Source organism: Porites lutea, chromosome 4 (assembly GCF_958299795.1).
Source record: "Porites lutea chromosome 4, jaPorLute2.1, whole genome shotgun sequence".
NCBI lineage: Eukaryota > Metazoa > Cnidaria > Anthozoa > Scleractinia > Poritidae > Porites > Porites lutea.
In genome coordinates, this window is record NC_133204.1 from 29,341,299 (window position 1) to 29,367,919 (window position 26,621).

The following is a 26,621-nucleotide window of genomic DNA, read 5'->3' on the forward strand; positions in this document are numbered from 1 at the left end:
TTTAAAATCATTCTATAAAAAAAGATTATTAAATTTAGTTTTAAGCTTATTTATGAACAACTCAACTAAACTGAATAAAGTAAGCAAGACTTAAGCTTCATTTGCATTTGTAAACAAAAAACTTTTTCACCGGTTTTATCGATAAATTCGTGTCAAAAAGACAAAGCTTTACCTGTTAAAACTTCCAATCCGAACTTCGTCACCTTCTTCGTGTATTTCGGAAACAGCTTGCTTGGTTAGTTGTGAAATTTCTTTGTTTGTTTACGGCAGCAAACCTGGAAGGCATTTTGCTTGCAACTTACACGAGTTTGGCGTCGCTCGCTCCGAGGAACTGGAGGTGAATCAGTGAATAGTGCAGGATATTCACTGATTGAGTAGCCAATCAGAGCGCGCGGAAAACACTATCCACTGTTTTCGTATATACTAAATAGATTTAGCCAGGGCTAAAAGCGAAGCTCTCGATAATATTTATAGTTTGCTCGAACAAAATATAAAATCATGTTATGCTAAGCGGCGAAGGCAACGAGAACGGTGAAAAAACAACAATAGGTCTAATTAGCAAAAAAACAACTTTGCACGTGCAGTACACTGTTTTAGTACATTTCTTTACCGTTATTTTGCACGACCACAACGTGAAACTTCCAGAAACTTCCTAGTTACACGTTTTATGGAGGAAATGTCGTACCTGTTGTTTTCACTTTTTTTCACTCGCTTATTTTCACTTTGGTGGCCGCTAAGATTTCACATTTTCTCACCGCTGCTAAATTTGTTCCTCCAACAAATAGCTCCTTATCTTCCGCTCTAGCTCTCTGTCGCTCTTTTTATCGTTGAGCTTCGCTGGCCTGTCGCCGACTTTATTTTTTCTCTATATTCCAAATTTGTGGACATGACAATTAATCTAAGCTTAATACTTTAGACAACAAGGATACAGAAACAATTTCCGCTTTCCGTTTTCGTCTTTATTGACTCTTTAGTTGCCTTTAGTTGTCTCTGCTTCACAAGACGCGGATGGCTATGCGATTTCCCGCCAAAATAACCTCGTATTGCATTTGGGTTGCCATACCTGTTGGTTGAGTTATTTTACATTGGTATGCCTGTGGTACGGACGGACGGTCGGTCGGGCGTACGGTCACATGATTACCAAAATTTCTCGGATGGGTAGATAACCAAATTTTCTTACCCATGACGCTCCGCTTCGAGCGCTTCGCGCGCGTGGAGCGAATTGAATATTTTTACACTAACATGCAAGAAAAGGGAAAATCTTTTTCGTCCTCTTCGCTACTACACCATCAAACCACTGTTGTTTCTTGTTCACCATCAATATCTGAAATTAAAGTCCTCCTTTAGTACTGGTGAATCGTTTTCAAACAGTTAATTAGCTTATTTATTCCGTAATGTAATACAGTTCAAGGCTACGATTTTCTTATTCACAGGACTGGGGTCTTCTCAGAAACGGTGCCTTAACCTGAAGCGGGCTGCATTTTTAACGTCATTTCCTCGTTAAACACAAAATTCTTCTAAATTTGGTCATCAGCAACTGGTTATGGTGAATTATGCGTCTGCTTTTAGCCAATCAGAATTGGGGAAATATTTTGAATGAATAATAAACTCTGGTTATTGAACTGATCGGTAAATTAAGTCGCGATGTTATTGGTTATGAAGACTCGTAATGTCATTGGTGCGTTTCGATCCGTCCATTGCCACAGCTTAATAGTCGATTATTGTAAGCGAAAATGTCGTTTTGTCTAGCCATTCTCTCGTGGTTAGTTTTGCTTGAGTCCGTCAATAACGGCACAGGTAACTGTTGACTACGATTCAGTGGCGTTTGTTCTAAGTTAGTAAACCAGCTTTCTAAAGTGAGTCGTTTATAGCAGTCTGAAGAATACGTAATACATGTCGCAGAGTCCCAGTCGATTTGATGTTTCGTTTGTAAATGTAATGGTGATCAGCAATGTGATTGTTGACTATTAAAATAATTATTTTCAAATTCTGTGGTGTAAACGATCTTTGGCAGAACTTTCACGTGATAATATCTGTTACGCTCTATGAACAGGCGTGCCTTTCAAATGAAATCTCTTCAGTAGTACTTTCACATGGTACTATTTATTTAGTATGCAGTTCTAGCTTTTAACGCTGTGGGTGAAATCTTTATCTTACAGTGTGACCATCCAAATGAAACCGCTTCAGCAGTTCTTTCACATGGTACTATTTATGTACTATGTAGTTCTAACGCATGAGTCTGTGAACGAAATCCTATGGTGTGACCATTCAAATGAAACCTACTCAGCAATACTTTCATATGGTACTATTTATAATTTAGTATGTAGTTCTAATTAACTTTCGACTCTGTGGATGAAATTCCAAAGTGCGATCATTGAAATGGAACCTCTTCTTCAGTACTTTCACATGGTACCATTTATTTAGCAAGCAGTTCTTACTTCTGAGTCTGTTAATGAAATCTTATGGAGTGTTTACTTAAGTACAGTTGAACCCCGTTAATATGACCACCCGCGACGGTTGGGCAATTCGGACGACATTCACTAGGACACACTCCCTTTCCCGGACACCAATAGCACTTCTTCTTTTTTTTTTTGAGCTCGAGTGAACTCCGGATTCTACTCGGTAAACTTCGGAAATCCTCAAAATCTCGACTTAAAGGTATCTATTCTTTCTTTTTGCGATCAAAGATCGTAGCAAGGAAAAAAACCGCTTCAGATAAAGTGATATAAAAACTGGAGATAAAAGCAACATGTTTACCTAGTGACTCTTCATTCTGTAATAGTTGATGTTTTGCCGGTGGATTTCTTAGAAATAAAACCAACGGCGCAAACAGGAAATTCAGAATCGCCATCCCTCGTAACAACCTGAAACGGAACGGAACACAATGAAATATATCTGGTAGAAACGATTATTTGAAAAAGGGTAGAAGACAAGATTATCCTTAGTTTTATTGGTGGTTTATGGCGAACCTCGCGACAAAACATTCGTGGGAAATCACAGAGGATCGTAGACTGCTAGCTTCGCTGTCGTTCTTGTAGCAAGGAAACTGAAAGAAGGAACGCCAATTGAAGGCTAACGCGATATTAGTCTGAAATGTCATACGTCTCCACCCCCTAACCCATGGGGGTGATGGGGTGGAGACGTACGGCATTTCAGACTAACGCGTTGTAATTTGTCAATTTTCCGATAATTCGAGGTTTTCCCGACCAATGAAAACACGAGACCGTAGACATTCCGATCATCTGCAATGGTCGTCGATCACTGAAAAATCCGGCATGATCAGGGTTTTCACTACTTTCTAACCATACGAGATTTCGCCAATATTTCTGGAAAATCTCAGAGACTACCTCGGATGTCAATTTGATTTGTGGGTTGAACCATATGTGGGCTGAGTTTGTTGTTGGTTCTCTCCTTTGCTCCTAGAGGTTTTTCTCCGGGTACTCCGGTTTTCCCACTCCTCAAAAACCAACATTTCCAGATTCCAATTCGACCAGGAATTAGGTAGACGAAGAACCGCTTTGTGGATGTGCTACCTCCAAATCGTTATTTACCTATTATTTATTTATTTATTTATTTATTTGTGACGTGGAGACTGGAGCCCACAAAAAAGAGGATTGGTAGCGAGCTAATACTGATTTCACCAATTAATCGATGACTTGCTTTAAAATTCTTTTATCTTACCATGGAAAACTTCCATGTGTAACTATAATTCCTCCAATTAGTGGCCCTAAAACAAAAGCAGAGCTTGATGTTACATCACTTTTACGAAATATGTGGCATTATACACCGAGAATTAGAAAAACTAGTAATAACCAAAAGTTAGAGGGTGCGAGCGTAGAAGGTCCAAACGCGCGAGATCAGATTGCGTTCTATGCAATCAAATAAGCATTCAGTCCATTTATTCATTCTTAGAAGAAACTCACCAAACGCGAAGCCAAGAGAAGCGGCAAAGGTTTCAATAGCGAAAACACTGCCGTACACAGGAACGTGTCTAGAGGAAAAAACAGAACAACAAGCTTAAGTTCAACTGTAAAAAAGATCATTACAGTTATAGAAAAGAAGAAAGCAGACTGGTATGGATTCGAAACCTTTACCTCTGCGATATCGGTGCAGCGATGTAACAAACTATAAGCTGTCTTTTTTCAAGCTTACTTTTCACAACTACAAAAGTTGCCTCTACAACAAAGATGATTTCTTGTTTACAGTATGAAATTTATTTCTGAAGGAAGTAAATGGTTCTGCCAATTCGCTCGGGGAAATTTTGACGAAAAACGCCTTTTTGAAACTAACCGAGCCGTTTTCTGGTCACTGTCTGGGCAAGATGAACCAAAACGGCTCAAAATGCTATTTAGATGTCGGACATAACGCTGCCTTCGGTTTCTGATGCTAAATATCTTTTATACAGCTTGCGCGGGCATGCGTATTCCATTGGCCCGTTTGACTGAATCGTGCTCATTCGGATCTTTTGCCCCGGTACAAGTAAGATGTCAAAGTTGTCTATGACTGCTACAACTTTTGACGTCACAACCGGTGCGAGCAGTTACGTGCAGCTCAGGGCTGATGGTGTTAACGTGACTGATCAATTCGATATTTCCCCTGCTGCCAGTAAGGGGCGTTCCTGCCATCCGGGATATTGTCATGTGTATTGTTTAGTCACGAAAGCGAGGCACGTGACCTATTTTTTCCCTGTAACAAGAAAGCATTCCCCTCCCCTCCCCCTCTAGCTCTTATTTTGCTCTGGGAGATAGTGGGTGTGTCCTCAACTTTGCAGGGATAATTAATATTCTTGTGTATCACGCAGTCTAGTGTATCTAGGTCTGTGTATCATTATTTCAGCTGCAATTTAAGCGGTAACATAGTTCTACTAAACATTTTTCGACAAGCAAACCAAGGCATCTATTTTGATTGATCCGTAACAGAGGAAAGGGCTATCTACTACAAGCTGTATCATACCTGATGTCAACCAGATAAGCTAAAGTCGGCGCCATTGACACATCTACCATGGCTGAATGATAAAAAAAGAAAAACTATGAGCAAATTCGAAACGATTTTCAAAAAAATGGACCTTATTTACGACACCCGCCATTTTTGCACGTGCTTAGGATTGATGGGATAAAAGCAATGTCAGGTGGCTTCTCAAGCGGCAAACAACCGAGAAAATTTGCCAATACAAGCAATCGCGGTCGAGTTTGTTATTCTCTCGAAGCGAGAAGACGATTCTAGTCATGAAAAATGTACAGTTCGAGTTTCGAAAAGTTTTACGTCATTATTTCTTGCTGTGAGAACATCTTACAGTAACAATGATCACCTCCATCCATAATTACGCGCAACATCGCTTATCAATACAGAGTAGAAGAGTGACGTCACGTTACCATGGTGGCAAAATTTCTGGATCACAACCAGAGGGCGTTTTTGCAACGGGGACGGCGAACAGCAAAAAAACACAAGTTTTTGTACATTTCTTAGCCGTTGTTGCACGATTGCGACATGAAACTTCCTAATTTCACGCGCCCGCTTTATGGAGTAGGTGAGCACAATACAGAAATTTTCTTAACTTAGATGCGATCCTTTCGCATTTAACCGAGAAAATTTCGGCAACATTTCACAAATTAAAAGAAATTAAATAAGATCGATGAAGTTTGAAACAGTGCGAATCTACTTTTTAAGTGACGTTTTGGTTTGTTGTCATCCAGAAATTTTGCTACCATGGCAACGTGACCTAATATCGCGAACGAGTTGCACGTTAATGTTTTTGTTACCGGTTTCACCGTACCTTAACTAGGCTAGTAGCACACAAAACGTTAGCCTGCTTTTTTACCAAGCTAGTTCAGTCAACTCAAATGACTACTTAACTTACCTACGGACAATCCCAGAGCGAATAGTGGAGCTACAAGAACTGCCAGGGTTTTGGCAACGGGAACCTGGAGATTAGTTTATCACGGTGTGAATAAATGAATGCACCACTTTCACATTACCCATTATACATCCTGCTTACTTCCCCCCGAAAAACGTTGTTTCTGTTATTTCTCCTGGACATTACGAGTCATCTCAAGAAAATTGAAGATAATGTTTGTGAAAAATATTTGGGGGTAAACAAGGTGTGTTATGGAGTATAACTATTATGACATACGTTTCCTGAACATGCAAAAGGTTAGACTTCTGCTTAGCGCTAGGATCTTCCTAGTACCACGAACTTCCCAGCTGAGAGGAAGGAAGATAGGAAGATCCCAGCACCATGTAAACTACTTTCGCTGAGAGGATCCTAGTAAAAGGCGCAAACGAGGCGGAAATGGAGGGGGGGGGGGGGGGGGGGGGGCATTTACTGGGTTAGGCAATTTCGTTTGGCGCTACCAAGTGTAAAGATCTGGCATCTGCTGCTGAAAGGTAGATATTAACAATAGTAAAGAGAACAGAAGGGCCCAACTTGCATTTTTTACGTTGTCGCCCGCCATCTTTATTTCCTTCTCTAATTGGTAATCACACGGACCAAAATTTCTGCACGTAAAACCCAAGGAAACATTGTTTTGCCTTCTAGGATCTTCCTGGTGCTAGGACTTTCCTCCCTCCAAGTAAACAGCCACCTAAGTGGCGAATTGGGTATCTCAGAGTTTTGCGCTCGAATTTTGGCGTTCTCGAGAAAGACTCGGCATGAATTGAGTAAGATCTTTGTTGAGCATGCGCTGCATGTTGCTAGGATACAGTTTCGAATCCAGGCCTACTACTCGTGCGCTTGGTACAGCGGGCTCAGTTATGACCATCGGTTCATCAATAAACGGACGCTCGCACTCGAATAAACCAGTCCAGATGTTTGGGCTGCGGCGACTTCAAAGGCGTAATGTGATTCAGGCAGAGCCTTCTTTTTTTCTTTCCCCAGCCATGTTCTAGTTGTAGTGCAAATAATACCCGTTCCCCACCCAAACGTAAAAAGAAAAATGACACAAAATTCTAACTTACACCTCCCAATCTATAATAAGGTTAAAAGTCTTGGAGCACGTGAGGCTCCCCTCCCCCAAACAATGATGTGCGCTTCCTTTGTTCTTTATTAGGGACCTTACGCAACTACAACGGCGACGGCAGCGGCAACGGCAACGTAAAAAAGCAATAAGTTTAGTTAGCAATACAACAACTCTGCACGTGCATCACGCTTTTTGGTACATTTCTCTGCCATCCCTGCACGACTACGACGTGAAATGACCAAATTTTAAGTTTTTTTGAGGAAAGGAATGGCAAGGCGATAAATTCTACCATCTCTGTCTGAACTCGGGTGCGGCCCCCTCTCTTCAGCTCCAACATAAATTCCCTTCTTTTAAGTAACTAGGCGACTTGGGATAATCGCTAAATGTATTAAAAGGATGCGGGCTCTATTTTTCAGCGAGATTTTCATGGACGTCGCCGTTGTCGGATCGTAAGGTCCCTATTGACTTTTGTCCAGCCCTAATGACTGTTTCTCATTAAAGGGGCGAAGGGAAAAGTCAGAAAGAAGGTATTTGATGACTGCTCCAGGGGTTTATGACCTGCATTGTAGTCTGTAGTACGGCCCCCACTAGGAGAGGGCTAGAACTCAAAGGAAGCGCGATTTTTTTACCTTTTTTCCGTTCATGTTTAGCGCCTGCCACGCAGGCTACTTTGCTAGCCGCGTAAGCAATGGAAAACGCTCAAAAGGATGTCAACGATCTTTCGAAACCAAGAACCACTCGGTAAGCAAATCAAAATGCTTCTTTTGATTAAGGTACAAAAGGAAATACGTACCACTGGCATGCTAATGGCAACCAACACTAGACCAATTAAAGCTGCACGCCATCTGAAAAAAGGACAAGAAGGATATCAATTTGTGTTTGGACCAACTGCCTGGAACAGCCGTTACTTGTCTGGTCACGCAACGTTTCTCCTAGTGACTTTCAAGAAAATAAGGCCCGTCCACACGTATCCGGATATTTTTGAATCCGCAATTTTTTTCTTTGCGGATTCAAAAATTTCCACGTCCTCACGTATCCGGATGCAAATCGAATTTGCCCGTCCACACGTATCATCTGACACGTATTATCTGGATTCACTCTAGTACTCAGGGCTCCTAAGAATATTGGAAACAGAGCATGTGCGAGGTTATGTGCGAGGTTGCCATCTTGAATACAGTATTCAGGGTAAAGAGCTGGGATCGAACTTGTATTTAAAAATTTCCACTCTGGAGAGCGGATTCAAAATGTTGCTGATTCGTATGCCGGATTCATCGGATACGTGTGGACGAAAGCCGTATCCGGAAAGAAAAAGTTGCGGATTCAAAACAATCCGGATACGACTGGACGGGGCCCAAGAGACTGCTCGCGGTCTATAAAAAGGTAAAACTAGTCGATCATTTGTAACGTGTCTGCCAGAGTGTTTTCTTAAAGTAAGATTGTTGTTTCCATTTAAATTCGGAATAACTGTTGTGCTAGTTCATCTGAACACAAAAATAATGCGTAAATAAAAATGACCTTTACGAACTAAAAGACTAAAACTATTAGAGAGCTTTAGATTTGAGGACGAGAACGAGTACCAGATTACAAGATTTAACTTAAAGTTTTTGCGCTTGTTCTAAAAAAAAAGACACCCGGGAAAGCTTCATTTTACTTTTTTTCACCAAAAAACTTAGTACGGTTATTTATACTGAAGGAGGTTAAGCCCTCCCCCGTTAGCAAAATGATAAAACTTTTTACGTTTGATAACTGGTTCTCGCCACTAGGACATTCTCGCTAAAACTCGTAGTAGAATGATGACGGCTATCACGTTCACCCGCCAAAATAAGGACTTTAAGATCCACCGACGCGACAGACACGAGAACGTCGCTTAAAAAGTGAATTTGCGTTCTTTCAGTCTTTATCGTGAATTTTCCTACTTACTTACTTTGTCAGATGTACGCGAACCCTCCTGTATTTGAATTCCAAGGGACCATATTCAAGTCCAGAAAGCGAAATAAAATTTTTTCGTTGTTTGCTTACGTTCTCCATGAAACACGAAATTAGGCATTTTCAGCTCGTAGTCGTGCAAAAACGGCAAAGAAATGCACAAAAAAGCGTCATGCACGTGCAAAGTTGTTGTTTAGCTTATTAAACCTATTGTTTCTCGTTGCCGTCGCGTCGTTGAATCTTAAAGTCCCTAATGACGCTGGTTCATGCGTGAGCAATACTCCGTATTGAGAAAATCTCGTACTCGTAGTCGTCCTCGTCTCAGAAACTAAAGCTCTCTATTTACAGTAGCACCAGTTAGTATTCCTAGTCTCAAGTGTTAGCCGTCTCTTCTCCTCACCCCCCGAAACGCCTGGCTGCCGGTTGACGGGAGGGCCTGGGGCAAAGAGACAGCTGACACTCCAGACTATACTGTTCCGTATGGCACAAAAAATGCTTGTGCGCCTCTATTCTTTCTCTTGTTGTCTTCAAAATTGCACTCGTTTATATGACTCATCGATGCACTAGGCGCGTTTTCATCATTACCCACTACAATTAGTTTTCGCTATTTGTGGACAGCGAAGAAATGTTAAGTTTTCAATAGAGAGGAAAAGTGTGACGTCAAGTTAACATAGTGGCAAACTTTCTGGAACTCAACAATCATTCTTGACAGAGACGGCCATTTGCATTGTCGAACGATGGAAGAAAAGTATGGGCTACTGTTTTGTTCCTGAGGGCAACCACGCACAGGAAAGTCATGCATGTCAATTTTTTTCGTTTTTTTCTGCAATATTTGCAGGACCTCGGTTTGTTAAGATCAAGATATTTTGCTACCATGGCAACGTGACGTAACGACTTCTCTCTATAAAAGCAATAAAGTGAAGTGAAGTAATAAGATAGTTATTCCGGATTATGTTTAGGGCCAGGAGACACTTAAAGTGATTTCGAGTAGGTGGGATAAGTTGCACTGAAGGGGAAAAAAATGAAATATTTACGGTACAAACCTTCCAATCTTGTTTCCTAATTTTCCTAAAAGAGGAGATGCTACAAGGTAAGCTCCAGTGCAGGGCAGGAAAATAACACCTGTCATTAAAATCAATCAATCAATCAATCAATCAATCAATCAATCAATCAATCAGTGAATACATCAATCAATCCTGGAAAATGGTAACAGAAGAGATCCAGTTGATTTAATTAATCACAGTGTATTCCTTTGCTAGGAGAATTTGCTGTAATAGGTGGCGTACCTATCTGCCAGTGGCTTGCATTCATGGTCTCCAAAAGCCAGAGGGGTAATGTGGGTTCCAGAAGGGCAAATGCCATGTTGCATATACAGATGGCACCTAGATGAAAAAACAAATGTAAATAAATGTAATTTGTTTACCTAAAAAAACTCTCACGAACTCATTTTAAAATTTTCTTGCATTCCAGATTGAACTGGAACTTGTGTTAGATTTTGAGGGAAGGAGAAACTAAAATATGTCGGGTAAAACTTCTTAGCCCGCAAAGCAGGCTTATTCTGTAGCGCGAAAGATAATACTATTTTCAAGACTGATGCTCTCCCGCCATCTTGGACGTTGAAACTGACAGAGAGTTGGGGTTAGCCAAAAAAATAATAATAATCAATGGAGAGAAGAACCCCCTTGCCTGCCTAGCCTGCGTAGCTGGCCAGACGAGTTGGTAAGTGCTGTAGTTTTTTGGCGGCAGAGCCGTGTAAAGATCGGAAGCAAACAAGATGGTGGCTGCGATCAATGAATGTACCTCGAGGAGGGAGGAAAATATAGGTGAAAACGAATGCGTCCCACATATGGCACTGCCGTGACCCTTTTTGGTCTTTTCTGAGACCCAAATGACTGATTTCCCTCCCCTTTCATATACTTTAACTGACGAAATCCCTAACCTTTCATATACCTAAAGCCTAAAATAAGTACCACTTTCCGGTGCGCTCTCCCTCCTTTTTCACCCTGCCGCCAGAGTGCCCTGGAGAGTTTGATCACAGACTATGCTCCGCCCGAAAGGGCTACCTATTTCAGGCTTCAGATAAATGAAAGGGCAGGGATTTCATCAGCTGACGTATATGAAAGGGGAGGAAAATCTGTCATTTGGGTCTCTGTTTAGCCCATTAGATGGAGTTGCCCCCACCCGTGGTTTTGACTGCATGGAATGGATGCTTTATGTTACTTCTCCATAGATACCTTAGTGTCAGAGTTTTTGTGAGTAGACACGAATGCAGGATCAACTTACCAGCAGCAATAACAATGTAAGGATCTGATAATAAGTCCTTGAGTGAAGGCTTTACAGTCTGTAAGAAAAACAAATTAATTATAAAAGGAAATCTTGTGTGAGGTTTGTTTAAGTTGATAACACTCATCTTGTTCACAGTATACTATAGGGAGCTCTGTTAACAACTAAGCCATTGCACAAAACTGGTGAACTAGCCCTGAAAAAATTCAGCCAGTTTTAAAACCTACATGCAAATTTTAATGCTTGTCAACTTCAGGTAACAACTACAATAAATCAGGCAATAATTGTCCATGCTGGGTCAAAGCTTGGTGCTTTATGGTCTTCAATCTCTGAAAGAAAGGCGGCAAGCATAATTCTCTCTCAGCAGAAACGTGACATGGAACTTTAAACAATTTTCTGCTTTACATAATATTTACAAATGATTTCATCACAATATTGTGGTCAGCAATATTTAAGCGATATTTAATGCTAATTAATGCTGCTGATTTAATGATACAAGTGAAAACAGTAAAAATTCTACTGCAAAAGCAGTAAACTTCTGTGGGAAGACTGTAAAACATTTCCAAACAGAATACTCCTGACCAGTAAAGTGAAGGATAAGTCAAAGGAAACACTTACATCTTTTGGCATGACTGGTTTCTTAGCAATAAATACGAGACCTTTAACATCAAGGAAGAAAAAAGACAATTAGCCACTAATATTTGCAAAAGGTTATTTACATTACTACTAACATACTTAAGCCTCTGTATGGGTATATCAGCGGACGTCTTTTTCATCCCTTAGTTTGTTGCTGCACCGGTAGCAATCATCACAACTTTAAATTGTTGTAAAAATCCATGCAGAGGCTCATACTTTTTGGCCAGACTGGACATCGTTTAGGGGTAAAAATGATTTACTAAATTTTGATGCTGGGTTATTGACAAGATGTTGCAGACAGCAATAAATTCCAGCACTGAGATGGATAGGCAATAACAGCTTTATGTATTGATCACAAAATTTAATTATCAGCTGCATATAGAAGAAATTTTGAAAACAAGAAAATGTGAGAGGAGGAGTCTGTGACAAACACAGAAAAAATGACATTCTTTTTTACCAAGATTTAAAATGAGGAACAGCAAATTGACACATATATATCAAGGTATTTTACTCTAAATTTAAAAAAAGGAGCCTGTTAGAGCATCAAGTACAGTAAATCCTCTATTAAGCCCCCAGCCTCCCTCTCTAATAAGCTCCCCCTCTAAGGGGAAGAAATTAATTAAGCCCCCCCAACTCCCCTTCCCCCAAGTATTCTTATGATAGAATGATGTATTAATCAATCAAACTGTAACACTTCACAAAGACTGGTCCAGTGTGATTTATTCACATGCTTGAAGTTTGGATTTGTTTTTTATCTTTGGCTGCATGACCTCCAACTTTATGTGCCTGAGCATTTCCACTTTGCATTCTAGTTCTTCATAAAGAATTGACCCATCTCTGCTGCTAATTAATACCTCCTCCCTCTAAAATTTAAGCCCCCCTCTCTATCTAGCCCGCTTGAAATGTGCTTAAAATAAATAAGCCCCAAACCTCTCCTTACGGACACCTTTATAATACGGACACCTCTCTATTACGGACAGTTCATTTGGTCCCAGAAATGGCAAAAATCATACATCCCTACCTCTTTAATACAGACACCTCTGTAAAGCAGACAATTGGTTCTGTCCCTTTGGTGTCCGTATTAAAGAGGTTTGACTGTAGATGATTTACAGTGACTTTAATAGAGTTAACAAAAATTATTGAGAATACAAACCAAATGCTACAACAAAGAGGCCAGCAAGTATGAAGAATGGAAGTCCCTTGCCGCCAAGACTGTAAAGCAATCCACCAATAGGTGGACCAGCTGATAGATACATGTACAGGGAAAAAAAAGGAGCAAATAAGTTAATCAATATTGTGTATAACTAGTCAGTTTGGTCTAATTAGCTAAAGCTCATTATGCACAAGCTAAGGGTTAAATTTGCGGAAGTGTAGGCCCCAGTTGTTCAAAAGATGGATAACACTATCTGTAGCATAAATATCTATCCACTGGATAGTGCAATTCAGGTTTCCCCAATACTTATCTGCTGGGTAGTGATATATCTGGTAGATAGTGCTATCCAATGTTTGAACAACCCGGGCGAGGTGTTTAAAGGTATTGCAACCTCAACCCTAACCCCAACACTACCTGTGTTCACTGAGCTGTTGTTACAATGTATTCTTAATTTTTAAGCTCTGAGAACAGGTTCTAGCAGTGTGGCCATTCTTGAAATTAACACGTCTTTGGTACGTGGAACACTTTTGCAGGATTCCAATCATTTGACTTTGAAAGAATTTGGAATTTTTTATTTTGAATTTTGAGGTGGGTAACTTTGTTATCACATGTGGTAGATAGTAGAGAACACTAATAAATATGTATATAGATATTTATAATAATAAATAATAAAGTAGGTTGAGTTTGATTGTCCGGGTGACCATAGTCCTGAGTAGGACTGTTGTTGTTGACAGTGACTGACGTTTCGACAACCTGTGCGGTAGTCATCTTCAGAGTGACGGTAGTCATCTTCTTGACTCTGAAGATGACTACCGCACAGGTTGTCGAAACGTCAGTCACTGTCAACAACAACAGTCCTATTCAGGACTACATTCACCTGGACGATCAAACTCAACCTACTTTTGAAATGACTCCTGGGTTCAAACCTTTCACAATAATAATAATAATAATAATAATAATAATAATAATAATAATAATAATAACAATAATTTAATAATAATAATTAGCACTATATAAGTTAATAAATATTATTATTTTTAAAGTATAATATTTATAGGTACCAAGGACACCAAGAGCTGATGCTCCCATAGCTAGGCCTACAGCTGCTCCGCGTTCATCATCATTGGGATAGGACGCGGCAAGCATTGCCATACCTTATCAAGTACAATAAAAAAAATAATTATTATTTAACAACAACTGCAATTGAATCAGACTGAGTATGATATGAGGAATTATGAAGGCCGAGATAAGAGCCTGTGTCAGGTACTTCATACCATTATGAAAGCCTGATTCAATAATTCCTTGAAATGAGGAATGCAAATGTATATTGAGGTATTATATATATCAATGGGACATCTGGTCATAAAGAATTAGCCAAGAGATGGGATTAAAGTGAATCAGAGTGTGCAATTCATGGTAAACATGGTCACATCACAAGGTCATGCTCTCCTGAGAGTATGCCAGGTTGGAGGCAGATGATATACAAAAGCATGTCATCTTCATCATCTCTCTTTGTGCCAGAAAGGAGAAGTACGTGTCTTACTTTTTTTTAGGTGTGAAGGAAAAAACAGCTAAACAATGGTGGCATGACAAGCTGAAGGGCTGATCTTACAGTTACAATTTCGAAGCAAACTTCTATATAATGAAGTGCCCAGTATAATGAACAATTTTCTTTACCCCAGTATAGTAAAACATATAAAAAAGAACCTCTATGTAACCAAACCTCGTTAGAGCAAACATTTTGCCAGTCACTTGGCCCTTCATTATATTGAGGTTCAACTGTTTACAATTTCATAGTATGATCTGTCGATAAATCTTAATTCCAAGCTAACTGCTTACTAGAAATACGGTTAACACATGAGCCAACTCCTTGAATTGCACGAGCTGACAAGAGAAGTCCATAACTCTCTGCGAAAGCATATACTGAAAAACAGAATAGGATTTTATCAATAATTGGTTTGTGAAATCACAGGTCACTTTTATGATTTGAAAATGTTTCATTGGGCGGTTCCAGAAAATATCTCCCCACCCCATGAGGGGTCATTGAAAATTTTGAAGGGGAGGAGGGTTTAATTGCCAGAATTGGCAAAGTGTGAAGAAAGATACCATTAATTAAAATGTCCAGAAGAAGGGTGGGGTGGCTCAAGCCAAATAAGCCTCTGCAAAGGTGGGTGTGGATATTGTCTGGAACAACACACTGTCTACTAAATTGGCAGGTCTAAAATAAGGTCACGTTCACTAATGGTCAGCATTCAAGTAACCATTCTCTAGATACATAAACTGCAGGCACCTACATCTGAGGAATGTGACCTTATTAGAAAAACATGATTAAAAAAATACTCAGCATAATAATTACCAAGGCATGATGAAACTAAAATGCAGCAACCACCATAATATGGAACACTGTAACCAACTCTGCAATGAGCATAATATTATAAGTGGAACATGTGATCAAGACAGCTAGTCTAACTCAGAGATGATGACCTCTAAAGACCTAAAATCTGGAGATCTTCCAACATCAAGCACCCTTTTTCCCAACCATCCCTGTTAGTGACATTAAGAGTTGCGTTACATTGTGTACATCGTGACAATTATTATGTGTTTATGTCAAGTGACGTTGCTGAACTCGGACACTTCTTTGGAACTTGACTCAAGACTTGTTGAGATTTGTTGAGGTAGTTTGTTTTTGTTAAGAGCTTACAGTTTTGGAATAGAATCCACATATTCGCATTGGTGTAATAATTGGATTGTAATTGGAACCTGTCCCTTGCAAAACAAATTTCTAGCAATCTGTCAATGTCTGGAAATTTCTAGAATTTTCTAGAATTTGACAGCTTTCTTCTAGATTTAAGTTCTAGCTTTTTTCCAGAAACATTATTTCTAGTTTTGGCAAGTTTCATATTCTTTCAAAATCTGGAAAAAGCTGGAAAAAGTTATTTATTCCTTGTGGTGCCAGAAATTGACAGCTTTTTCTAGTTTCCATTTCTTGAAGAAAACTGGAAAAAGCTAGAATTTAATTTACTTTGAGTAGTTAACATAAGAAATGCAAGAATTCCAGCTTTTTCCACATATTCAATAGTTGTTAAGAAATGCTTTAACATGTGTGCATTATTTCCCAAGCCTTCCAGATTTAACTGCTTGTACAGTTTATGTTTGCTTATGAATGTCACTTGCCACATACTCACAACATACAGGTGTACCTCAGGGCCTCATTTACATGCAGACAACTTCGTCATAATTAAGTAATTGTGAACAACTTTTAGGTTTGATTTCATTGAAGGCATAAGTAGCATACTATAAGCCTGTTGCATGTGAGTTTTATAGTGGGAATAAAAAACCATGAACATTTTTGCAACATCAAATGATTTCATAAAAAACATGAAATCAGAAAAACACAAACATTAAAGTAATGCTCCACATAAGAACTACTGTAAACTTCATTGTTCTGTGGCATTGGCTCTTTGCCACACAGAATATCTTTGATTTCAAGAATAGGGGCTCAGGAGCTGATGGTTCATAATAATTATGAACCGTCAGCTCCTCCCCTATTCTTGAAATCAAAGATATTCCATGTGGGAAAGAGTATAAAAATAAAGAAAACCATTTGCATCAAATAAATGTTAGGAAATGTTTGTGGTTAACCAATCAGAATAGCAGAAGACAATAGCTAATAATTTTGCTTCTTTGATGAAGTTCTGCAAATACAATTCATGTTGTGCAATTGGGTCTTAAATTACTTGAAACCTTTAAAACATCAGACAAAATGCACCTTAAATTTTAACTTTTTAGGGGTTTTTGAGTCTTGGCCAGTGAGATCACTATTTGTAACAAAAAAAGGTGACATTTCATGCATCGTGCATTGCCATTAGCACTTTCCTTCTTATGCAGATCATTGCTTAATTTGATGTAGAAGAAATTTCCTTTAGGTACATGTAGCCCTCAAATGAGAGCTCAAACTGCAAGCAGCCCTCTGTTGAGTGGTCACTTAACAAAGCCCCATATTTAATGTAAATGCTCCCTCCTTTAAAGTGTATATGACAGATATTTTTTTATTTACTTGATGGAATCTACACGGCATTCTGATAAGAAAGTCGAAAAAAGTTTTTCCATATCGATTTTTCTTGTCCGTGATTTAGCCGTTTAAAAGGGTGAAATTTCACCTCCGGTGGGTTACAAAACCGCGCAAGAAGAAAGAATGGAAATGGTCCGCTATGACGTCAATACAAGAATGCCAGTATCGCGGTTTCTTAGTTCCTCCGTTTTTTGGTGCGTATTGCTACGACCATAGACAACACACCTCAGTAGAACCATGTTTCTTCCTCAGAGCGCACCAAAAAAATGTGAGGAACCGAGAAGCCGCGACACCGGCATTCTTGTATTGATGTCGCAGCGGACTATTTCCAGTCTTTCTTCTTGCGCGGTTTTGTAACACACCGGAAGTGAAATTTCACGTTTTTGGATGGCTAAAACATGGAAAAGAAGTACGATATCGAAAAAACTCTTTTCGATTTTCTTATCAGAATGCCATGTAGATTTCATCAAGCAAATAAAAAAATCTCTGTCATATACACTTTAAGCGGTCAGTTGGCTAACACCCAAGGGAGACTGCTTAATAGATGTTTGACCTTGGCTATTTTATGCAAATACATCCGCATTACATGTACATGTAATTTTAGCCATTAAAAATTTAATGAAAGTGTTCGCCGTTTCCAGATTTGCACAGTAAAAAAATCATCTACACCTGCCCTAATGAAAATACTAATAGTCAACGACAATGGCCACAGAAATTGGGAGCCCGAGATACACACATGTGGTTTGAATTTCCGGTCAGACATATAACTTTTTCAAGAATGCTATCCACCAGCACCACAGTGTGCCTTTGCTCTTCACCTGCAGTTCGAAGGAGATGGCGTGGCTTGCCAGACACCAGAAAGGGGTTCTCAAGATCTAAAATAATACGCTTTAAAACCGCAAAAACAGTTTTTGAATTACTTTCATACAGAAAATACTGCACATAGGCCATGAAGTTCCCTCCATTGTGCTCAATAAGAACTGCATATCCACAATGTTTTTTCATCTTTTCGTACAGTCTTGAATAAATAATATGTCCATTAACAATAACACGTTTAGCCACCTGAAAAATTGGTCTGCGGATACAGTTTAAGTCAATTAATAAACAGGCTTGTTCATAGATATCGTCATCGGCTGTCCATCTTCTTAAAGCTCCAGCAATTTGACAGTTTGCAGCCTTTTTCACATTTCGCAACCTTCTCTCTCCAGAAAGCATACGCTCCACAAATTGTTGTATTGTAACATCAGGAATTAAATGGCAATTAGCTCTCAGGCTATTTTGTGCATACAACATCCAGATAAGCTGCCGACACTGATTTCCAGTTCCATGAACACCCTCTAGTAAGGTTCCATTCAAATCTTCAAAGGGAAAGCATGACCATGCCCAAAGTGGTCCCCAAGACTGCACATACATGGCAAGGTGAGCTCCAACATTGTGCACGTTAAGACTGCAGTTGCTATCGCCATAAAGGACTTGGTGATCCTTATAAAACCTGAACAAAAGATCTCTAGCCATAGCTAGTAACTCTGGAGTTATATTGTCTCCAAGCAAAATGTAAACACCCTCCACCAAGCAAGCAAAATGTTGAAGATACCTCTCAGGTAAAATGTCAATAAGGCATGGTACTGAGTAATAAAGTAGCCATGCTTGTAGTTCAGATGCCTTAAAATAGGCACGACTTGTTTCCAGTTGTCTTGGAAGTCTTTGAATAAAATCTGGGGTCAGTATTGTGGAATTTGCAAGGGACTCACTCGAACTGGGAAACATTCATTTGGCGGGAAGTCTATTGAGAACTTAAACTGGAGGAATTATGGATGGAAAAATAGAAAAGTTAAAAAAGGAAAAAAGAACCCTCAAGACAAGTAAAAAAAAAAAAAAGCTTCTGAATTAATTAGCGGCAGAATTATCAACAATCATGCCAAACAAGGAAAATGTTGCAGAAAAACTACAGGACAATGACAAGTGATGGGATGAATTGTTGGAGCTGTTGGACTTGCTTCAAACCTTGCACGGAGAAAGTAAGCATGGCAGCTTCAACAGGTGATGAAGTGGAAAAAAATTAATGATAGATCATAAGGATAACAAGACAAAGGAAGCTCAGCTTTTCTTATCACAAAGTAACAGCAAGGAAAGCGAAGGAAATAAAATGAGCCAGAGCGGCACATTTGAGAGTGCACATGGCAAAGATGGTCACGTGGTCAATGCAAATATACGGCTCAAGAGCATTCGAATCCCAAAGTTTTTGGGTGACAAGAGAGAATATCAGTCGTGGTGGGCAGTGTTTTCCAGTTGTGTAGTTGAAACAAATTTGTCAGCTTAGTTCAAAATGTTGCGGCTCGAAAGTTGTTTAGAAGGAGAGGTGGGCGAAACGTTGAAAGGATCATGCGTACAGAGTGGCTAAGGAAAGGTTGAATCGAAAGTATGGGGGAAACAGGCAACAGAGCCCATATCGATGAGCTACGTAAGATGAGGCCAATAAATGCTGATAATCCAAGAGAGCTAGAAAGATATGCCGACATAGTGGAGAGGACTGTGGTTTCTTTAAAGAAGAATAAGAGGTTTTCTGACCTGGAAGGAGGAACATTGTATGCAATTGTGCTGGAGAAACTTCCTCAAGCCCTACTTAGCCAGTACTACTGGCAGATTAAAGAAAAGGGAAGTATGGAGCCTCTTGAAGAGCTACATCGCTGGGTTGCTGAGGAAGCTGAGTACCAGGTACAAGCATCAGAAATTAAGCATGGTTTGTCCAGTGTTGGAAATACAAGAGGAAAGAGCTCAACCAAGTCTTATTTCGACACCGCAGAAGAGAAACATGATAACCCCTTTTAAGCATGCAACCAAAAACACCCAATTTGGAAATGTGATGTGTTCAAGGGAATGGAACATAGAAAGAAGTGGGAGACGGCAAAGAAACTTGAACTGTGTTAACATTGCTTGAGGAAAGGGCACCTCAGTGACTCATGCACTTGAATCAGAGAGTGTGGAATTGATGGATGCAAGGACAGACACCATTGGCTACTTCACGAGGAGAAAATAGCTCCTGGGTCCATGGAGGGGAAGGCTGACACACCCCTGACAGACCAATAATTGCTGTCCACCCTAATAAAATAATGGACACAGTCTGGCACAAGGTTCATTGTCGCCTCCAAGAACTTCTTTCATAGAAAACAGCAAGTGTTATAATCTGAACCAATAAGAACATTGATTTTACTCCTTTTTCCAAGTTTAGGAAAAGGAATCTCCCCCAAATGTTTCCACTGATCTTTGATTTGCAGCCAGTTGGTGGGTTTCATCCCAGCACAGATGCTATTAGAACAATGTTTTCCCTACGATGACTGTGTCCACCTGACCATCCAGACTCTCCAAACCAATCTCCATGGTTGCTGACATTAAATTGACCTTTAACTCTGACCATTAGCAAAAATGATAATATTATTATTGGTATGTCTGAGGGATATGGAGCAAGTAAAACTGGTTACCTGAACACCTATCACATGCAGCAGTCACAGTGCAGTGATGGAGATCTGAACTATCTGCTGAAATAATTTTGGAGCCTTGAGGCTATTGGGATCACACCGCGGGTGAAGCAACCACTTTTCCCCGAAAAGAAACTAGCCTTTGATAAAGTGAACGAGTCAGTCAGGTTTGATGGTGAGAGATATGATGTTGCTGTGCCTTGGAAACATGAAAGACCAGAATTACCGCCAAACTGACAGATGGCAGAGAAATGCCTCCATATAGTCAAGAAGGAGTTAATGCAAGATGAGGAGCTGGCACAGGCTTACCAATCAGTGGTGGATGACTACTTAAGTAAAGGATAAATCCGAGAAGTCCCAGAGGATGAGCCGAAACCACCATCAGAATGGTTCCTTCTGCTTTTCCCTGTGGTAAGGCCAGAGAAGACCATGCACAAACAAAGTTTGGGTTGTTTTTTTTGAATCACTACCAGGTAGTAAGTTACAAAGTAACATTGTGGATGTTTTAGTTAAGTTTAGAAAGGAGCCAGTTGCCATGGCTGGTGATGTGAGCCAAATGTATCACCAGATACATCTCAGACCAGGGAACTGGCCCCAGCATAGATTCTTGTTCAGGAACTTGGGCAGTAGGGATACACCAAAGGTTTACGAGTTTAAGAGGTTTGTTTTTGGAGCGTGTTACTATCCATCTTGAGTTCAGTTTGCTTGGCAACACCATGCCAGACCTTACAAGGAGACTTACTCATTGTGAGCTAATGTAGTTCTAGAACACAGTGATGATGATGATGATGATGAACTTTATTCATGTGTCGATGTATTTAGCTGACGCTAATTGGGGACACAACATAAAGATAAAATAAATAATGAATAATATGATAACTAAAAGATAAGAAACAAAGAGCTTTTTTAAAAAAAGCTATAGTATAATCCTATATATATTACATATACATTTACAATATGCTAAAATAATCAAAACAATTCTATGAAAACGGGCACAACTTAAGAGGTACAAAGTGTTACATGGATGATCAGATGCCATCTGATGAGGAGAAGGAAACAAGCAAGCAGCTTACCGAACTAGGGAACTTGGCTGGTTTTCGCATCCGCAAATGGATCTTGAATGAACCGGATGTAATTGGTGGCGTTGCGGAAGAAGATAGAGCTTCTGAGAAAGACTTAGAGACGAGAGAATTGCCAACAACCAAGACCCTAGGTGTCCTGTAGGCTGCCACAGATCACAAATTTTCCTTTAGACACTCATTACAGTTAGATGGATTTGAATTCACTAAGAGGAATGTTTTGAGAAGAACAGCAACAGTTTACGACCCATTAGGCTTCTTATCACCTTATGTAATCAGGTACAAGTTGTTGATACCAAAGGCTTGGCTGCAGGCAAGGGATTGGGATGAACTGTTGCCACCACATCATCAGTGAGAAAGGACCAAGTGGTTTTGAGAATTGTAAAAAAACCCAAGCTGTTTGAAAGACCCAAGTCCTAAGGTGGAAGAACTGAGCATTCAATACATTCAGTGATGCATCAGAAAATGCATATACAGCTGTAGTTTACCCACGTCATGAGTATGAGGGTGGCAACATTACTGCTCAATTGATTATGTCGAAGTTTAGGCTTGCACCATTGAAAGCGGTGAGCAACCCCAGATTAGAGCTTTTGGGCACGCTCATTGGATTACAATTAACACGAAAAGTTTGCTCTGCACTCAAGATAGCTATAAATGGAGTGACCTATTGGCTGGTATGACAGTATCAATGTGGGGTACTGGATCCAAGGTCAAAGTAGAGAGTATAAGCCATTCATAGCCCATCGTATTGGAGAAATTCATGAGTTCTCTGCTCCTAATTATTGCTGCCATATTCCTACGAATGTAAACCCCGCCGACCTTGGCACAAGAGGCCTGACAGTAGAAGAGTTAGCAAGCGCCGACTTATGGTGGAATGAATTTCTGAAGAAGTCAAAACAAGACTGGCCAGAGTGCAAGTTTGACAGGCCAACCTCAACAGAGAACCTTGATCTTAAATGAACAAAAGAAATAGGAACAAAGGATGCTACCAGTTACCAAATAATTGAAGAAGGTGAAGAAAAGGCTAGTGTCGCAGAGGTGTGGCGATTGGACCCCTCAAGATACTCGAAATGGTATTGAGTCAAAACAAAAGAAGAACTGCAAATTGGGTTGTCTTTTTGTACCAAACCAGCTGAGTAAAGAGAGAAGGGTGAACTGAAGCCATTGGAGCTTCAAAACGCTGAGGAATCTATCATTCAGGGGGTTCAGTCCAAAGTGTATGCAGCAGAGATAGAGCCATTGAGAAGGCACAAGGGAATCCTAAGAGGAAGTACATTGGCAGCATTCAATCCAGTATTAGTTAACGACATTTTGAGGTCCAACACCAGATTATGACATGCAGACAATCTCCCATATGATGTAAAGTGTCCAATCATACTGCCTAAGAGGAATCAAGTCACAGGACTGATCGTTAAGTACTAAAACGAATCAGAGGGTCATCAGATGGGGCTTAACTATACGATTAATCATGTACAGGAGAAATACCTAGTGGTCCATGTTCATGAACAAGTGAAAATAGTCATGAGAGAATGTCTTGAGTGTGCGAGATGATTTTGACCAAAGCCAGCTCACCAGTAAATGGTGCTGTTTCTGAAGATTAGACTGTAGCAATCCTCCAGACCTTTCAAGAGCTGTGCAGTTGTCTTTGGAGGACCTTTCTTAACTTAGCAAGGACGTGGAAGAGAGCGAGCTAAGCGCAATTTGTGTTTGTTTCTCTGTTTGAAGACCCATTGTTGCCACTTAGAGATGGCATCGTCTTTGGACACTGATGCATTTCTTAACACCTTTGTCAGAAAGACTGTGTGGAGAGGATGGCCACAGCAAAATTAATGTGAAGTGACAATGGAACGAACTTTGTAAGCACATTGAGGGAACTGCGAGACCTAGTCTCTGCTGTGGACCAAGACAAGATACAAGGGATGACCTCCAATAAGGGAGTGAGTTGGAAATGGAATCCACCTGCAGTGCCACATATCAGTGGAGTCTTTGAATCTATTATCAAGTCAGCAAAGTGAGCTATTTTTGCTGTACTCGGTGATTCAGAAGTTAATGATGAGGAGTTGGAGACAATCTTCACTGAGGTAGAAAGTCTGCTGAATTCGAGACCTTTAACAGTGAGTGACGACCCTAACAGCGAATGCGTCTTGACTCCAAATCACTTTCTGATCGTACAGATGGGTGGTGGTTTTGTACCGGGGAGCGTCGACACCGAGCCATTTAATCCTAGAAAGCACTGGAGAAGACAAGAGGTCACAAGACATGTGTGGAGCCGATGGATGAAAGAATACTTACTGCAGATTGGATCAAGACAGAAATGGTACTTCCGTAATGGCAATTTGTGGTTGGAGATGTTGTTGTTGATATTGATCGCGGTACAGTGAGGCGAAAGTGGAAGTGGTGTGGGGCGCATCAGAGATTTCCCTTTTTCCCACCTTCCCTTTTGTTTACTAATGTTAATTTAATGTTATTTATTTATTAATTGTGCCTATCATTCTACTTAGTGTAATTTATTTTGTGTGGCCAAAAAAAATAAAATAAAATTTAAAAAATTAAATCTTCATCAGAGCATATGCAGTGTTGCTTATGTATCTCACCAACGTATCTGCACTAACACACTGATTTCTTGCAAGTGGGCATTTTTCACCTTGTTCTCTCTGAATATCCCAATCAGTTCCATAATTTCACAGATTTGAATTTTTGTGACATCATACTTTGTTACTCTGCTGCTATTTAAGCCTGGTTTCCATATGATTGCTATGATTGCTGCAATCGCTGCGAAAAGAAAAGTTCAGCAATCGCAGTGATCAAAGCATTCATATGGAAACCACTTTCCAGGGATTGTAGCGATTGCAGCAATCGCAGCAACAACAATCGCTGAGATAGAAAAAGTTTTATATCAGCAATCGTTGTGATCGCTGGAAAGTGGTTTCCATATGATCGCAATGATCACTGCGATTGCTGATATTTTTTTTCTCACAGCGATCGCAGCGATTACAGCGATCGTAGCGATCATATGGAAACCAGGCTTTAATGATTAACCTCTGTGCAACGGACACTATAGTGCTTCTTTACCTATGGTTGGACTATGTTTACTACAGCCTGTACAATCAAATTGGAATGAACTCATGGTCGGAAAACTCAATCTTTAGCCATTGAAGAAGAATGAGTCAAATATTTGTACCTTTCTATAAGAGACCCTGCAAATGGACTCACCAAAATCTGCAAGGTTACAACAAAGCAAGAAAGTTATTATTCTCAATGTAATTTAAAGAGAAGTGAAAATCTGATCATTTCTGGCCCAAATTAACAACAAATATTAATTATGGCCATTTCCTTGTTATACAACTTGGTTATTGCCAATAAGCAACAACCACCTTATGCTATTGTCCTCAGTGCCCACATTCAAAGGTATCTTCAACTGAATGCAGTAGTCTTTGAAAAATTCTGGTTATATCCTCAATGAGACTCAGTACGGGTATTTCCAACAAAATAGAGGTCACAATGAAACAATAATAATTATTATTGTATTGTCCTTTCAAGCAAGTTTGACATCATTGGTTGTGTGATGATAGCAGATGGTCAAGAGAATTTTTATGTGGATATTGGCACTTACTGTCTTAGGTTTAACTCACTTCAGCAAAGGCCTCTGAAGAAAATAATACTCCCATCTTAAAATCCAAGGATGGATCCCTTGACAAGGAAATGCCATTAGATGAACTGTTCTGTGTTGAGCTGTTAGCACTTTGTGATTCAGTACTGAAGTACACTGGTAGAATAGGCACTAAAATAATAAAATTTGCTGTATATTAGAACAAAATTATTGACGATCTGTACCTCCTATGCCAAGAAGGCACTTTCTTACTAGTATTTTGGAAAAGAGTCAGTATTGGAGTATTGTGTCATTATGTCTGGTTTATAAATCACAATAGATCAAACTGCATGCTTTTAAAACTTTATTCCATGCAACAGTTTGCTGTTGTCATGTTCTTCAAAACAATGTACAATATAAAACAATTGTCAAATTTGGTTTTGGTGATATCTGGAATAATCAAGGACTCGGTAAGTGTTATAAGCCTAGTCGACCTTGAAAATTTTATCACACAATCCTCATCTAATATTGTTTATAATCTCCCACCATTAATTTTTCTCCAGCTCTGCACTGCCAAAACAGCAGAGCGACTTCACTGTCTGTGCCTTTTTCTGTTGATTATCAGTTCAAATTAATGTTACTTGTATTGATATCGTCAAACATAGATCTTCCAAAATTAATATGGTACATGTTAGTTGGTTGTGAATGAAAAATTGACTGGTGGTTTTAAGCCAATCAGAAACAGAGAAATATTTTGAATGGAATGTAAAAATTTCATTTCTAAAGCAAATTTGTACCAGTTTGTACTCTCCTACAGAGGAAATTAAGGGTTAAATACATGGCCTGTTTATCTTAGCCTGTGTACAGCCAGCCCTTTCCCTCAGAAAAAATCAGAGGGGTGGGGCGGGGGTTTATCTAGACAACTAACCCCTTTATTTCATTTCTGATCTTCATCACGTCATCTTAGCATGCAGTAATGAAAATAAAAATGGATCACATCATAGAAGAGAGATCTCTTTTAAAAAAGTAGGGTTGTATGTTTTTTTTTCTTTCATGATTTTGGCACTTATCATTAAATTGTAATTCTCCTCCAGAGCAATCTCATGCAAGTTACCGGTACTTTTAGAAATTAGAAGTTAGGAAATATTATTTTCTTACCAATGACGGTCATCAGTAAACAGTCAAACAAAGTGCTTAGGGATGCTATCACCAGAATGAACCTCTTTGAAATTCTCCCTTGAGTCCCTTGGTTTTCTGTTATGTGAAACTCATGCGATTCGCCGTCGGCGTTTAACAATTGCTCGTCGATTTCCGTCATGTTCTGTCACAGAAAAGTAACAGTTGAAAATTTAAAACTTATACGAAAATGAAAGGTTCTTGGACGGTTGAATCACTGAGTAAATTGGCGGAATTCATCACGCAAAAGTTGTTAAACTTTTCAAGATGCTTGC

The 26,621-nt window shown here is 39.6% G+C and overlaps 1 protein-coding gene across 1 annotated transcript; it reads right to left on the reverse strand.

Moving 5' to 3' along the window:
* Positions 1-309: 309 nt before the first annotated feature.
* LOC140935272 (synaptic vesicular amine transporter-like) lies at positions 310-26,621 on the reverse strand. Its single transcript, XM_073384819.1, has 18 exons — positions 26,329-26,621; positions 25,214-25,362; positions 24,763-24,800; positions 15,311-15,369; positions 14,794-14,877; positions 14,016-14,108; positions 12,955-13,044; positions 11,784-11,824; positions 11,166-11,223; positions 10,169-10,264; positions 9,926-10,004; positions 7,750-7,801; positions 5,858-5,921; positions 4,954-5,005; positions 3,924-3,991; positions 3,682-3,727; positions 2,758-2,864; positions 310-1,324 (listed from the first exon to the last, which is right to left on the reverse strand). The coding sequence occupies exons 1-18, from the start codon at positions 26,486-26,488 to the stop codon at positions 1,290-1,292; spliced, it is 1,371 nt and encodes a 456-aa protein (XP_073240920.1). The 5' UTR covers positions 26,489-26,621; the 3' UTR covers positions 310-1,289.

What these genes read in the sequence shown, in the direction of transcription:
- LOC140935272 (XM_073384819.1), bottom strand. Translation starts at nt 26,488, where the DNA reads ATGACGGAAATCGACGAGCAATTGTTAAACGCCGACGGCGAATCGCAT. An exon ending in CTTCAGAGGCCTTTGCTGAA is followed by an intron (nt 24,801 to 25,213) that starts GTGAGTTAAACC and finishes GTAACCTTGCAG; the next exon opens with ATTTTGGTGAGTCCATTTGC. An exon ending in CCTCTTTGTTGTAGCATTTG is followed by an intron (nt 11,825 to 12,954) that starts GTTTGTATTCTC and finishes TTGATGTTAAAG; the next exon opens with GTCTCGTATTTATTGCTAAG.